The sequence below is a fragment of the Crinia signifera genome, chromosome 4 (assembly GCF_055691185.1).
Source record: "Crinia signifera chromosome 4, ASM5569118v1, whole genome shotgun sequence".
Lineage (NCBI taxonomy): Eukaryota > Metazoa > Chordata > Amphibia > Anura > Myobatrachidae > Crinia > Crinia signifera.
The window spans coordinates 232,998,821-233,013,532 of NC_139220.1; the positions used below are offsets into that span (position 1 = coordinate 232,998,821).

The following is a 14,712-nucleotide window of genomic DNA, read 5'->3' on the forward strand; positions in this document are numbered from 1 at the left end:
GTGAAGGTATCCGCGTCCCCTCGCGGGGCTCGCTGCGCTCGCCACGCTTCGGGCTCGGTGGCTCGCTGCGCTCGCCACACTATTATATTCTCACACCACGCCGACGTGGATAGTAGGGCATGAAAAGGTCGGAGGACGCGTACCGCCGCCCCTCGCGGGCTCGCTGCGCTCGCCACGCTTCGGGTTGGCGTGGATCGTGGGGTGGCGTTAAAAATTTGGGGGGACATTTAACGGTTCATTGGCCCTATTTGGGCTGTGTGGCCCATTTTACATTGATTTATATGCCAAAATCGGGTCCATTGAGGCATTTAAGTGTCAAATCGCGGTCAATCAGGCTTTTGAACATTGTTTCGTATGGGAAAATCGCGGTGATCGCGGTAATCGCGGGCATCGCGACCATCCAATTTTACCCGCGATGCCCGCGATTACCGCGATCACCGCGATTTTTACCCGCGATGACCACGATTTTGATCGGCGGCGCCGTTCTAGGTAAAGAGTACCGTTTATACTGTAGTTAGAGTAAGGGAATGACCATAGGTGCTGATTCTGTGGCTGCTCAAGAGCCTGAGCACCCACAGGAGTAGCGGATATTGATTAAGCAAAATATTAATTTTGATATGCAATTAAAAATAGTAGATAAGGATGGTAGATCTAACATACTGATAGTTAAATCTGAAAGTTAACCTCTCTTCTGTGTTGGACATCTCCCTGCAAGCTGTGTTTTTTTTTCCCCCATCTTACAGGCAGCAGAGCCCCATACCAAGCTGATATACAAAGTTGGATGGTGTCTTTATCTGTTCTGAGATTATATAGATGTTTATAAAATTCAGCAAAAATATTTTAAACTTCCCAAGGATTCGTAACTTTGGCTCCTAATTAACAAAATGGCAAATAGAAGAAACCCTAGAGGAATTTAGTAGGAACAATTCCCCTGAAGAAACAAACCAAATACATTTCTGGTGCACTCTTAAAGCAGTTTTGGGAGGAAATATTAATCAAATTAATGCAAGAATAAAAAAATAAGAAGAGAAAAGGAAGAAAGAGCTACAAAATCAGATAAAAGAAATTATAAGAAAAACATTAAATAAATCCTAAAGTTGATAAAACAGTGACAAAATTAAGTAAAGTAAGGGAGGAGATAGAAAATAATAATATAAACAACTTAGAAGGAATATGGAGCGATATCAACAAATGCAATTTTCTGAAGAAAATAAGGCATTGAGGTTATTGGCTAGGAAAATGAAAGGAAATAGAGTTAGGAAGGAGATTAAAGATGTGTATATTATAAATGGAGCCAAAGTTACGAATCCTTGGGAAGTTTAAAATATTTTTGCTGACTTTTATAAACATCTATATAATCTCAGAACAGATAAAGACACCATCCAACCCACAAAGGATGAGATAGATACATTCTTATTCAAAATAGATCTCCCAAAATTAGAACCAGAATAAATAAGAAACTATAATAACCCATTAACAATCCAAAAAATAACTGAGGCAATTAAAACATTAAAACAACATAAAACGCCAGGACCAGATGGGTCTTCAGAAACAACTAGCCCAACTGCTGCTAGATACATTTGAAGCAGCTATAAAAGAAGAGAAATTTCCGGGAGAAATGCTTGAAGCACGCCTGGTGACAATACCTGAAAAAGGTTAAAGACCCAAACTGTGTATAAAATGATAGGCCAATTGCTCTACTGAATATGGACATCAAGATATATGCAAAGACTATTGTTAATCATCTTAAGCAACTCCTGCCTGACCTGGTAAATCCAGACAGGTCGGATTTGTTAGAAATAGACAGAGAATATCCATAGGGCTATTGCTTTATTGAAACAATTTTAGAAAAAGGAAGAACCCTTGATTATTATTTAACTTGATGTGTAAAAATCCTTTGATAGGCTACATTGGGGCTCAATGGAGGCAGTGTTAAAGAAATTTGGAATAGTGGGTAGATTTTTTTATATTATTTTGGCTCTATATTCTGTAGCCTATGCACACGTTTATTGTAATGGAAACTAAAGGAACTCGCCAAGGGTATCCACTTTCACCAATATTTTTGTCCTTTTCATAGAACCCTTTGCAGAATGTATAAGTAGATCACAACATATAGAATCCCTGTTAATTAATAAAGTACAAAATAAAACATTACTATTTGCGGATTATGTACTTTTATTCCTTACTAGACCTGAACACTCCTTACCAGTTTTGGTACAGATCATAAATGAATATGCGAAAGTCTCATATTACAAGTTAAACAAAAATAAAACAGATATATTACCGATGACTATTAAACTGGCAGAGCTATTATTATTAAAGGAGAAGTATAATTTTAATTGGAAAACCAAAACATTTACATATTTGGGAATGAACTTAGTTGATAAGGAAGAGAACCTGATTGAATATAAATATACCCCAATCTTAACCTTTTGAGTGGCAACATCTCTGTGAGAGATGTGCAAAATATGAATGTCAACATCTCTGTGAGAGGTATGCAAAATATAAGCTAGAAATGCCAGCGTCGCTCACAATTGTTATATAAATTCAAATAAAAAATGTGTAAAAAATTTTTGTGGACCCATCCAGAGACTTCCTTACCAGAATTACTCTAGAACTTGTCAGCAGCCTCACTTTATAAACTGAATACTGCTAAAACAGAACTGTTGCCATTGAATATTTCACTGGATGTGCTACTTTCCTTGAAGTCACAATATAAATATAATTGGCAAACAAGATCACTACGCTACTTAGGCATTTTTTTCTCAGCTACTGAGGAGACGCTCTTAGATGTTAACTTTGGCCCACTTTTAAAACAAGTAACGGCTTTTACTAAAGACTAGTTGAATCATGAGCTATCATGGATGGGTAGAATGGCAACTGTCAAAATGATGATTCTCCCTAAAATCTTGTATCTGTTCAGATCTATCCCCAGACTCCTCCCTCCATTCTGGCTCAATAAATTGCAAGAAGTTCTTAATAAATATATTTGGAATAACAAGAAACCCAGACTTGCTAAAAAGTATCTCTTGATGTCCAAAGCAGCAGGAGGTTTATCGTATCCTAACTTAGAATTGTACCAGGTAGCGTGTCTAATAAACCAATCAGCGATTGATCAGTATCCCCTGACCCTCAACTTTGGGTGTATTAGAATCTAGTATGTTGAGCACTTTTCACCAAATGGATCTGTTGTGTTTCCTAATTACCATTAGAAGTACTGTTGCACATGCTTCTAGAGCGTCATTAGAAATCTTAAAGGTGTGGGATAAATGTTCCATATTCCTACAGTTAACATCACCCTCGCCCAATCTATCATTATTGGGTCTTTCTTCTTTAATCCCAAACTTAAATCTGTCCTCATAGAATGACAGGGGTAATAAAACTATTTGCAACCTTTTTTGTGGCATTCTTATGTCCTTCTCTCAATTGCAAACCTCCTTCTCCTTACAGCTGCTGATTTCTATAAGTTTTTGCAAATCAGGCATTGAATACAATCCTACCCAACTCCTGAAAAAGTACCTCCTCATATTCTCTCCCGTGTTTCTTCTGCATATCATAGAGGAGAAATCTCGGTACTTGTTTCCTAGCACGGCCACAATCGTAAGTAATCGTGTCCCTTAATTAAGGGACACGATTACCCCGATGGACCCGATTTCTTTTGAAATCAGGTCCATTTTGCCGGCTAGGAAACAAAAATCGGGGGCATCGCGTCGGTCGGGACCATTAACATTGGTCCCGACGCGACCGACGCGATGCCCCCGATATTTGCATTGACTTCAATGTTAAAATTTTTTTTAACATTGAAATCTTGTCGGGAAGTTAAAATATCGGGGGCATCGCGTCGGTCGGGACCATTAACATTGGTCCCGACGCGATGCGACGCGATGCACCCGATTTTTACATAGGATTCAATGTTAAAAAAAATTTTAACATTGAAATGGTGTAAAAATGTCAAAAAATGTGAAATGGGTCAATATGACCCATTTCACATTATAAATGTCCCCGTCGTCGCCCCACGATACACGCCAACCCGAAGCGTGGCGAGCGCAGCGAGCCGGCGAGGGGCGGCGGTACGCGTCCTCCGACCTTTTCATGCCCTACTATCCACTAGGGCGTGGAGTGAGAATAGAATAGTGTGGCGAGCGCAGCGAGCCACCGAGCCCGAAGCGTGGCGAGCGCAGCGAGCCCCGCGAGGGGACGCGGATACCTTCACAGGTAAACGCGTCCCTTCGCGGGCTTCACAGGTGTCCGTGGCGACGCGGACACCTGTGAAGCCCGCGAAGGGACGCGATTACCTGTGAAGGTATCCGCGTCCCCTCGCGGGGCTCGCTGCGCTCGCCACGCTTCGGGCTCGGTGGCTCGCTGCGCTCGCCACACTATTCTATTCTCACTCCACGCCCTAGTGGATAGTAGGGTATGAAAAGGTCGGAGGACGCGTCCAGGCGCCCCTCGCGGGCTCGCTGCGCTCGCCACGCTTCGGGTTGCCATCTATCGTGGGGCGCTGTGTACGCGCTTCCATTTGGGGGGGTTTGGAATTTTTTTCATTCAATCCAATGTAAAATTGGGTCCCAGGGACCCAATTTACATTGGATTTAATGAAAAAATCGGGTCAAAAATCGGTCGGTCGCGTCGATCGCATCGCATGCGACCAAATCGCATGCGATGCGATCGACCCGATTTTTTTCAGCACGACCACCCCGATCTTAATCGGTGTGGCCGTGCTAGGAAACAAGTACCGAAATCTCCTTTTGGTATTCCGTATTGGCAACTTCTGCCCAACCAGATAAAACCCAGATAAAACCCAGGCACATTTGAATTGGGAATGTGATTTATATATTTGTTTAGATTCTGAAGCTTGTTCTTCTATATTATTTTCTGTATTCAAGATGTCTAAATGTATATTTAGTTGGAATGTATATAGAATTATTCTACCGCATTTATCTAACTGCACAAATGGTTAATTCTAGGTTATTTTGGAATGGTTGTGGTGTAGTGGGTGATATTATTCATATTTTCTGGTCCTGCCCTTCTATCCAACCACTGAGGACTTGGGTTGAGGATCTAATTTTGAAAGTAATAGGTCTTCGAATTTCCCTGAACCCATCTGTTGCACTTCTACATATGTTACCAGACAGTATTCATACCCATCATAGATATTTTATCACCCAAGTCTTTATTGCCTCTAAAACGTCTATACAGTAGATCAGTTTTGGAAACAATCTATCCCCCCTCCAATGGACCTCATTAAGGCTAAGCTCAATCATAGCTTCACTATGGAAACTTTGCATTATCCTTATTCCACTTCTGTCTTCCTACCTTTAACAAATGGTCTAGTTAGCAGGAGGGTCCCTAACTCTATCATACTATGTTAATTTATGCTAAATTGTTATGTTAATGTCCTTCTGTACACTTGCGTACGCCTGAAATTTACTATGCTGTTGAAAGTAAATTTTGAATTTGACTGATCTTTTGTTTACCCTGTATGCCCCTTCTCCCTTTTTTTCTGTACCCCTCTTTTTCTTTGAAAAATCTAATAAAAATTAATGTTTTAAAAAAAATGTTGTGTACATTTCCTATATAAAGTAAACATTACAGGTCATTATGATAAATAAAAATGTTTGCTTGGCAATTTTCACATCAATTTTGAGAAATTCACTTGGCACTCAAAGGGTTACAACAACTAGAAAAGAAAGCAAAGGATTGGATTAACCACAAAGTTATGTAGATGGGTAGAGTAGCAACATTCAAAATGTTTTTCTTTCCTAAGATATTATGGGCGAGCTTTAATGAGTTGCGATTTTTAGGCATTTTCCGAAACGCGCATTATTGCATTTTTTCATATCGCATTTTTTTCCTGAATTCGACTATTTAATGAGATGCAAATTCTCGACAAAAAATGCCATATGGTGCGATTTTTTAGTTTTTTGTGGACATGTGCGATTTGGGAGACATGGTAAGGTAGGGATACGGTCATTTGGTCTATAACATGATGGTCGACAAGCATTGGGTCAACCCCATTAGGTCGACATGGGTCTAGGTCGACATGGGTCAAGGTCAACATGGCTTTAGGTCGACAGGTCATTAGGTCAACATGGCCTAGGTCGACAGTTAAAAGGTCGACATGGGCTTTTATGGGGTTTTTGACTTTTTTTTCAGTATTTCATGCCTTACCATCCACTAGGGGGTGGGAGAATAAAATAGTGCCTGAAGCATGGCATGCATAGCGAGCCATACGAGGGGACGCAGTGCTACGTTTCGGTGTCCATGTCGACATGGTGGGAAAATAAAATAGTGCCCGAAGCATGGTGAGCGCAGCGAGCCATGGGAGGCCACAGGGTGCACTTTAACCTGTGTCCATGTCAACTGTGTCGACATTCGGGTAAAAAAAAAACAGTGAAAAACCCCATGTTGACCTTTTGACTGTCGAACCTAGACCATGTCGACCTAATTATTGTCGACCTAATGACCTGTCGACCTAAACCAATGTTGACCTAAACCCATGTGGACCCTGACCCACATTGACCTTGACCCATGTTGACCTAGACCCATGTCGACATAATGGTGTCGACCCAATGCTTGTCGACCAACTTCTTGTAGACCAAATGATGCCAACCCGTAAGGTACTTGTGTAAAAAAAAGGGAAAAAAGGGCGTGGAGTCCTCCCCCCTGTCCCCCCCCCCCCCACACACACACACACCTGAGCATAACCAGTCCTGGGCGCAAAGAGCTGGCCCTGGTTTCATAAAATCATGGGGCAAAACAAATAGGGTCCCACTTGATTTTTTAAAACCAGCACCAGGCTCGAGGGAAGGTCCTGGTTCTCAAAATATGGTGACAAAAAAGAAGTAGTTGTGAGATAGTTGCCCACCGGCCATTTCTCCAATCATGATTGGCTGGTGGGTGGGCCTAACTCCTGGTCTGTAGATGGAGCCCCAGATGTAAACAGTAGTCATGGTGTGTCTACAGTGATTAAGGAGATCCAGAGAAGTAGAGAAGTAGAGAAGACGGCTGGTGAGTATGTTTTATTTCAACAGGTACCCCTAAGGGATTCTACAAGAGAAGAGGACTGATGCTTCGTATGCCACGACTTGTGTCGCATGCCACGACTTGTGGTTCTCCATGTCCCTTCATGCGGTGCATGCTTGCTGGGACTTGCAGTTCCACAACAATACACAACAGTTACATCTAATTTTGCCCGGTGGCCACAATCAAGGGCCATCGAGGACAGCTCCGAACTTAAGCATGGGCTGGTAAATTCTGGAAGGGGGGAACCCTTCATTGGGGGTCCCCACTTCCCCAGGATCCCTGACCATGCTGGCCGGCCAGGGGGTGAATGCTTTGGCCAGGGGGACTTGTATAAATTGTCTCCCCCCCGGCTGTGGCATTACCCTGCTGGCTGGTTGCGCCCGATGCTGTTTCTTGAAATACAGGGGACCCCTACTCGTTTGCCCCATGTATTTTGGGAACCAGGACTAGCCTTGAGCTTGGGGCTGGTTTTATAAAATCAAGGGGGACCCAATGTGTTTTGCCTCTTGATTTTATGAAACCAGGACTGGCTCTTTGAGACTGGGGCTGGTTATGCTCAAGAGGGGGAACACTACGCTATTTTTTTTTTTCAATTTTAACTTAAACAAATTTTTTAGACAGAACCATGCAATGATTTGTGCATGGTTCTGTGAAATTCACCTGTCAGAACCTGGTCTATTGCTTTGTGATGTTTAGGAACGTTTTCTCTAATTTGCATCCCGTTAAATTGGCGATTTGTATACTTTATAATGGGAAAACATCTGGATGCGAATTTTAAAATTGGCACTTCAGAATGTGCGAATTTGCTGCAAAAAATTTTTGCCGCAATTTGTATCCCATTAAGTTGCCAATTTCGGGAAACTGTGTGATTTCGGATTTTTTTTGCGATAAAATCACGTAAAAAAAATTGCATCCTATTAAATGTCCCCCAATATCTCTTTAGAGCTATCCCGAGACTTCTCCCAAAGAATTGGATAGGAAGATTTAATTTAATAATAAATAGGTATAACTGGAAAAATAAAGAAAAACTAAAATTGCAAAGAAATATTTAGTTAGGCCCAGGTCAAGAGGAGGGGTAGCCTTGCCAGACTTAGAAGTTTATCAACATGCATGTATACTTAATCCGGTCCCTGAATGGATCTGTAATGATGGAAATACTGTAAGCCATGGGTAATATTAGAAAATGCCTTAATGGAGAAATTCGGAATGAAAGAATTAGTGTGGATTCCTCAGAAGAATACCTTCTAAAGATATTCCTAAATCGATAAAAGCTACATTTAAGGTATGGGATCTTTTCCTAAATACCCAAGCTCGATTTGTGACATCTTTAAAATATCAGAAAATCCAGACAATAACCAGGTATATTCCAGATTTGAATCTTGATATAAGGATATATACAGGCATAAAGACATTAGAAAACTTCTATGTAGGCAAAATGTATTATTATATTTTACACAGATACAATTGAAACATGGAATACCATCAACATCATTTTATAAATATCTACAGATCAGAAACTGGTTGAGTACGTTCCCTTCATCCGAAGATATATTGAGAAAACTTCCTGGCCATATAATGTACAAATAGTAACCGAAGAGGAGGAATTACCTTTTAGTATTCCTATTTGATAAAAATAGAGGAAAAAAATCAAACCCCAAATTAGATAAGAACAGGACCTAAATATATCCATGGATGAAGGCTATTGGGTACATCTATTTATCATGGTACATAATCCAAATCCATTTCACACATCAAAAAATGTATGAAGCTTTTCTATAGAATGTACCTGACGCCAGAGAAGGTTAATAAGTTTTGGCCGGCACAGATAAATTCATGCTGGAGATGTATGGAGGAAAGAGGAGATCTGATACATATATTTTGGACATGTGATAAATGAAACGGCCTCTGGATTGAAATGGAGAAATTAATTTTCCAAGTAACAGGGTTGATATTAAACTGTTACCCCAGATGGTACGTCTCCATATTAAAGCCAAATTTAATATATTTCTTAAATCATATTTTTATAGCAATATAAACGGCCATAGCTCAGTATTGGAAAGAACATCAAGTAGCATCTATAGAATTAATAATAAATACGATAAATTATGCCTATAATATGGGGACTATAGACTTGGCTGATAATAACAAGCTAGTTAAAGAATGGCATATCTGAAAAAGGTATAAGGAGGCAGGAGTATACATATAAAGGCAAAAACTGAAACTGTCCCGGGAAATAATAATAAGCAGGTATACTCCTGTGAGAAATATAGAATGTTGACTCTGAAGTGTCAGAATCAGCTTTATTGGCCAGGTACGTATACTTGCGTATACTAGGAATTGGATTTGGATTGCTGTACAACAGCCAGGGTGGGAACAAGTAAAACAGTGACAGTACATATAAATATCACACGTACAGATATACATTAGACATATCCTAATGAGGGGCAAGGACATGGGCGACATATTTACTTAGCTGTACAGCTCCCAGGCAGCCATTCATTGGTGCCACTTGGTGATTGCAACAGCCAGATAGGTAGACAGTAAAACAGTACAGATATAGGAACGTGCAGATATATACTAGATCAGGGGTCCTCAAACTATTTTGCTCTGGGACCCCATCAGACAATAAAAATAATTACTAGACCCCAGCAAGTTACTGCAGAAGGTCATCACATCACATGTGTAGTCAGCAAACAGCACATGCATAGCTTCATTGTGGAGGCACAAAATGATGTGAGGAGTCTAAAATAACAGACAGTTCAACAGAATTTTCAGACTCCTTGAATCACTGTTTGAGATAAGAAAAGTAATCAGCCTGATGGTCAGCAACATGGAGACCCCATGCTGAGAAGGTCAGGACCTACTTTGGGGTCAAGACCCACAGTTTGAGAACCGCTGCACTAGATGTATCCTGATGAGGGACACGGAAATGGGGAACATATATTTACTGAGCTGCGCAACAGCTAGGCAGCCATTCAGTGGTACCACTAGGTGATCGCAACATCCAGATAGTACATAGTATAGATATAGAACACGACAGGGGTGACACGGGGTACATATTTGGCTAGCGGCACAGATCCTAGGCAGCCAGGAATGTTTGTTTTATGTTTTTCTATTTGTATGTAAATTGTTAAGTCTTTACATGTATGTAATGTATCATTGTAGTAGATATTCAAAATATGAAACATATCTATTGTATGTTTTAAAATCAATAAAAAAACTAAGAACTGTGGACATTTAACTAAATCCATTGTACCAACAAAACAACCGCCGGCATATTCATACCCATTCTATAGCGCTAAGGAGCTGAACTCTCCATATTAAGGTATCTGTGTCTTGCTTTTCTTATGTAGGGCTCATCAGCCTTATTCATGTTTTGAACAATTTAATGTAATATATTGTATTTACATATTTAATGTGTTTATTTATTATTCAGTGAAACCAGCGCTGTTCCATCCTATTTGTTTCTTTTTCATTGTTAGGGGAAGTGACACCCCACTGGAATAACAGCTATTGGCAGTGCCTTGTGGTCCTTCTTTTTATTAATGATATTTTTTGTGTACGCCACCATTGACAGGGGCATAAAAACAGAGGAGGAGCCGCCACCATCTCAACCCAGTCCTCTCTAGCCAGTAGCACAGTAAAGTCTATGCACTAGAGGGCACAAACTCTTTTATCCGTGTGGAGAACCCTAGAAAATGGTGTGGCAGCCATTTTCCAAAGGACTTCTTTACTGCCCATGCTCAAAATGCCAGGAAATTGACCGCTGCACCATTTTTCCAGTGATTTGTGGAGAGGTTCTACCGCCAACATGGGACTCCACAGAGGTAAATATTAAAAAAAGGGTGCAGGGTGTGCTAGGTGACATGGACTGAGTGGCCTATGTGTACTGCACACACTGAAATCATTATAGATACACCAGTATGCTATGGACACTTGGTGATGCCATATAACAGTATAACCTATATAGTGGATATATACAGTAGTGGTTATACAGAAAGTCCTTACACACTGGGTGGCTTTTGAGCTGAAAGCAGCTCAAAAAACAAAACTGAGCTGCTTTCAGCTCATAATCCCCCAGTGTGTATGGACAGCGATGATCACTATAAACGCTAGGGGGAAAGACACTCAGTGCATACACACTGAGCGGCTTTCCACCTGCCCAGCACCAATGGTGTGGGGGGGGGGGGGGGATGCAGAGCTATGCAAAGCTGTCTTCAAAGCTGCTCATTTGCTGGTAATACCAGCAGATGAACGGCTTTCCTGGTGATGATGGGGGAGCGCAACAGCGCTCATCGCTGGGGGGCTTTGAGCTGAAAGCCGCTCAAACTTGCTGTTTTAAGTGGCTGTCAGCTCAAAGTCGCCCAGTGTGTATGGGCCTTTAATTGTCAAGGCTAGTGCAGTAGCATATTGTATTAAGCCTGTTGATACATGTCAGGTGAATGATGATGTAAGCACAGAAAGTTGTTTCTTGTGCTAGTATTTCAGCTAAATATTTCCTGGTAATATATGTCTGTTGTATAGTGCTGAAAGCACACACACATACAGTATACTTTGTATGAGCTTGCTGTAATTTAATGCAATTAATAATCCTTGCAGACATGCTAAACATTATTATTTATTGTCTTGCAGATCTTCACTTCAGAGGCTGGTAAAAATTCCATGAAGCTTAAAGTCTGGTTCAGCAGTTACCTGAATATTAATGAATTCCTGGGAATAATCACTTTCCTTGTTGGCTTTGGTCTAAGATTTGGTTCCAGAAATTTGACAAGCAACTCCACAGAAGATTTAGTGTTTACAGCGGGAAGAATAATATACTGTCTGAATACTACATTTTGGTTTGTGAAGTTGTTTGAAATATTAATTGTCCATCCAGTTGCTGGCCCATATGTTTTCATGATTGGGAAAATGGTAAGCTCTTGGAGTATATACATTTGTTGCCTCCTTTACTGAAACTGTAATTACAGTAATACTAAATGAGAGAAAACATTTACACGTTACTATTTCTGAAGTGTTAGCGGGGTTAGAGTGATTAGGGGGAGTTATTTTGTTTCTGTGCAGGGTATATACTGGCTGCATTATTTTTACACTGCAATTTAGATTTCAGTTAAAACACATCCCACCCGAATCTAACTCTCTCTGCACATGTTACATTTGCTTCACCTGAAGTACAGGTGGGACAGTGCATGGTTGTCCATTAGCAAACAAAATGTGCCCTGATAACAGGTCTGAATTAGGCCCAATATTTGCAGAGTTGACCCTTATTTTTAAAAGACCTCTGCAATTCGCAATGGCCTTCTGTCAACCTACTGTAATTCTGGGCCACATAGTGACTGATTGCCAGCCATTCTTGCCTAATCAAGGATCGGAAGTTTGACAGAATTTGTGGGGGGGGGGGGGGGGGTGTTCGTCCACCGACCTCTTGAGGATTGAACACAAATTTGCAATAGGTTTATGGTCTTGGGACTTTCCTGGCTATGGACCAAAATTGTTTCCCAAGTCACTTAGTTATCACTTTTGCTTTATATTTGTAAAATGTAGCAGACTAGCTTTTAAAGCATTAGCTTCGAGCAGGCCTTACTAGTGACCATTACAATTATGATTGTGACTGTTTTATATATATATATATATATATATATATATATATATACACACACACACACACACACACACTCACACATTTATACATACATATGTCATGCACTCCTTTGGCAGTTTGATATACCATTCTGTATTGCCCTCCTTAGAACAAAAATTCCCATATTCCCATATAGCAAAGAAAGAAACTAGGTGGCACTCTCCAGACTTGTGAAAACATAAAACGGTTGTTCATTCCTATGTACATGACTGGAAACCCATCGTCAGGGACAATGTTGTACCACATTGACCCTGATGATGGGTTTCCCAGAACGTTCTTAGGATAAAGGACCGTTTTATGTTATATAGATATACAGTATATAGCCTTCAATCAATGATTAATATGCATCCAGATGTTCTGTTTAGTCAGCACCATCCAATTTGGTTAGTGTGTGGTTCAGTAGGCCACATCATTGTTATTGATGTTGGCTCTTCTTCTCCTGTCCTGTATAGGACAGCACATAGTAGTGCCAAAATTTGCTTGTAAAATAGTATGTTTTCTTTTAACTTAGATGACAAGAATGATTTTCATTGTGGTTATAATGGGCATTGTAGTATTCGCATTTGGTGTTCCAAGATCGTCTATCCTTTATCCTAATGAAGAACCTTCCTGGTCTCTTGCTAAAAATATTGTATTTCGCCCATACTGGATGACCTACGGTGAAATGTTTGCTTACGAAATAGATGGTAAGTTCTGCACCAGTTATACACTAAAAAGATATTTAATATATTGGCCCTTATTCCTGTTCATTCCTTCGGATGCGCGTTACCACGGAGCCGAACTAATGCAATGCACACCCACGTGGTGAGTGAAGGCACGCCTATAAGGCCACCAAATCCGTTCAGTCGGACCAACACACAAAGGGAAGTGACGGGCTAATGCACGTACGCTACCGTGTGCGTACGGATCTTACCCTGTCCGCATGGACTACCAGCGTGCAGACAGGCGGACAGCGGATGGGACAGCCTCCACTGCACCAATATGCACGGAAGTAATGCTCAAACCCTTACCCAATTATCCAAAGTGTACGTTTTTAATTGATTTCAATTAACTAATTGCCTTCCCCAATTGCAATTAAAATGAACCCTTACTACATGTGTATCACCCATTTTGTAAATGTTCCCTTTATTCTCAAAACACACACACCAACCAGGGGGTTGTGGGCAAAGGGGATTGTGTGGAGGGAGGGTAGGTGGTTGTGGGGAGAGGGGATTGGGTGATGGGAGGGTAGGTGTTGTGGGAAGAGGGGATTGTGTGGGGGGAGGGTAGGTGGTTGGGGAGGGGGGGTTGTAGTTGGGTAGCAGGAGAGGGGATTGGTTGGGAGGAGGGAAGTTGGGTGATGGTGGTGGGAATTGGGTAGGGGACTGGGAGCGGGTAGTGGTTTGGGAGTGGGTTGGAGAATGGGTTATGGGCTGGTCCCCTGTGACCTCTTCATTCTCCTCTTGCTCCTCCTCCTCCTGCCCCGGGCCCTGCGTGCCAATGCACGTGCTGTGATGTGTTTTTTGATTGTAGTTTATGTGAAGGAGGTGGGAGAGAATAAAAAAAAAATTAGAAACATAATGTTAAACTTTTATTACACACCCTGAAAACAGCAAAAACAAGTTACATTTAATAAAACACACAAACACTATGCTAACACACACACTATACTAACATACACACACACATACAATATGCTAACGCACACACACTATACCAACACACACACACACACACTATGCAAATATGTGCTCCTAACATGTGCAAACAATACCAAATGCATGCTAATCTTTGCACTAAACATTGATAGGGTGTTGGATGCTAAAATATTCACAGCGTCTTACTCAGTGCCTCAGCCAAGCAAGGAGGTCCAGCTACCGCCTCCTTAAACCTGACCATAGCTGTTCCAGTTGGGTGATGGTCCGCCGTACGCCCATGCAGGACTATATCATACCCCAGCCGCATTGTATGTCCAGCACTTGGTGAAATTGGAGATGTAGGGGTCCACATGCCCCAGCCTCCGATCCATTACACCCATGAGGGCCTCTTGTTACCTCTGGGAAAATGGT

General features: G+C 41.2%; 1 protein-coding gene across 1 annotated transcript in view; it reads left to right on the top strand.

The window, feature by feature from the left end:
* The window catches only part of LOC146073035 (transient receptor potential cation channel subfamily M member 7-like), a 173,307-nt gene that overhangs the window by 106,895 nt on the left and 51,700 nt on the right, over positions 1–14,712 (top strand). The window contains exons 21-22 of the mRNA XM_083180212.1: positions 11,659–11,937; positions 13,176–13,350. Of these exons, the coding sequence (XP_083036338.1) occupies positions 11,659–11,937; positions 13,176–13,350 (454 nt within the window). The remainder of the gene's footprint in view (positions 1–11,658; positions 11,938–13,175; positions 13,351–14,712) is intronic.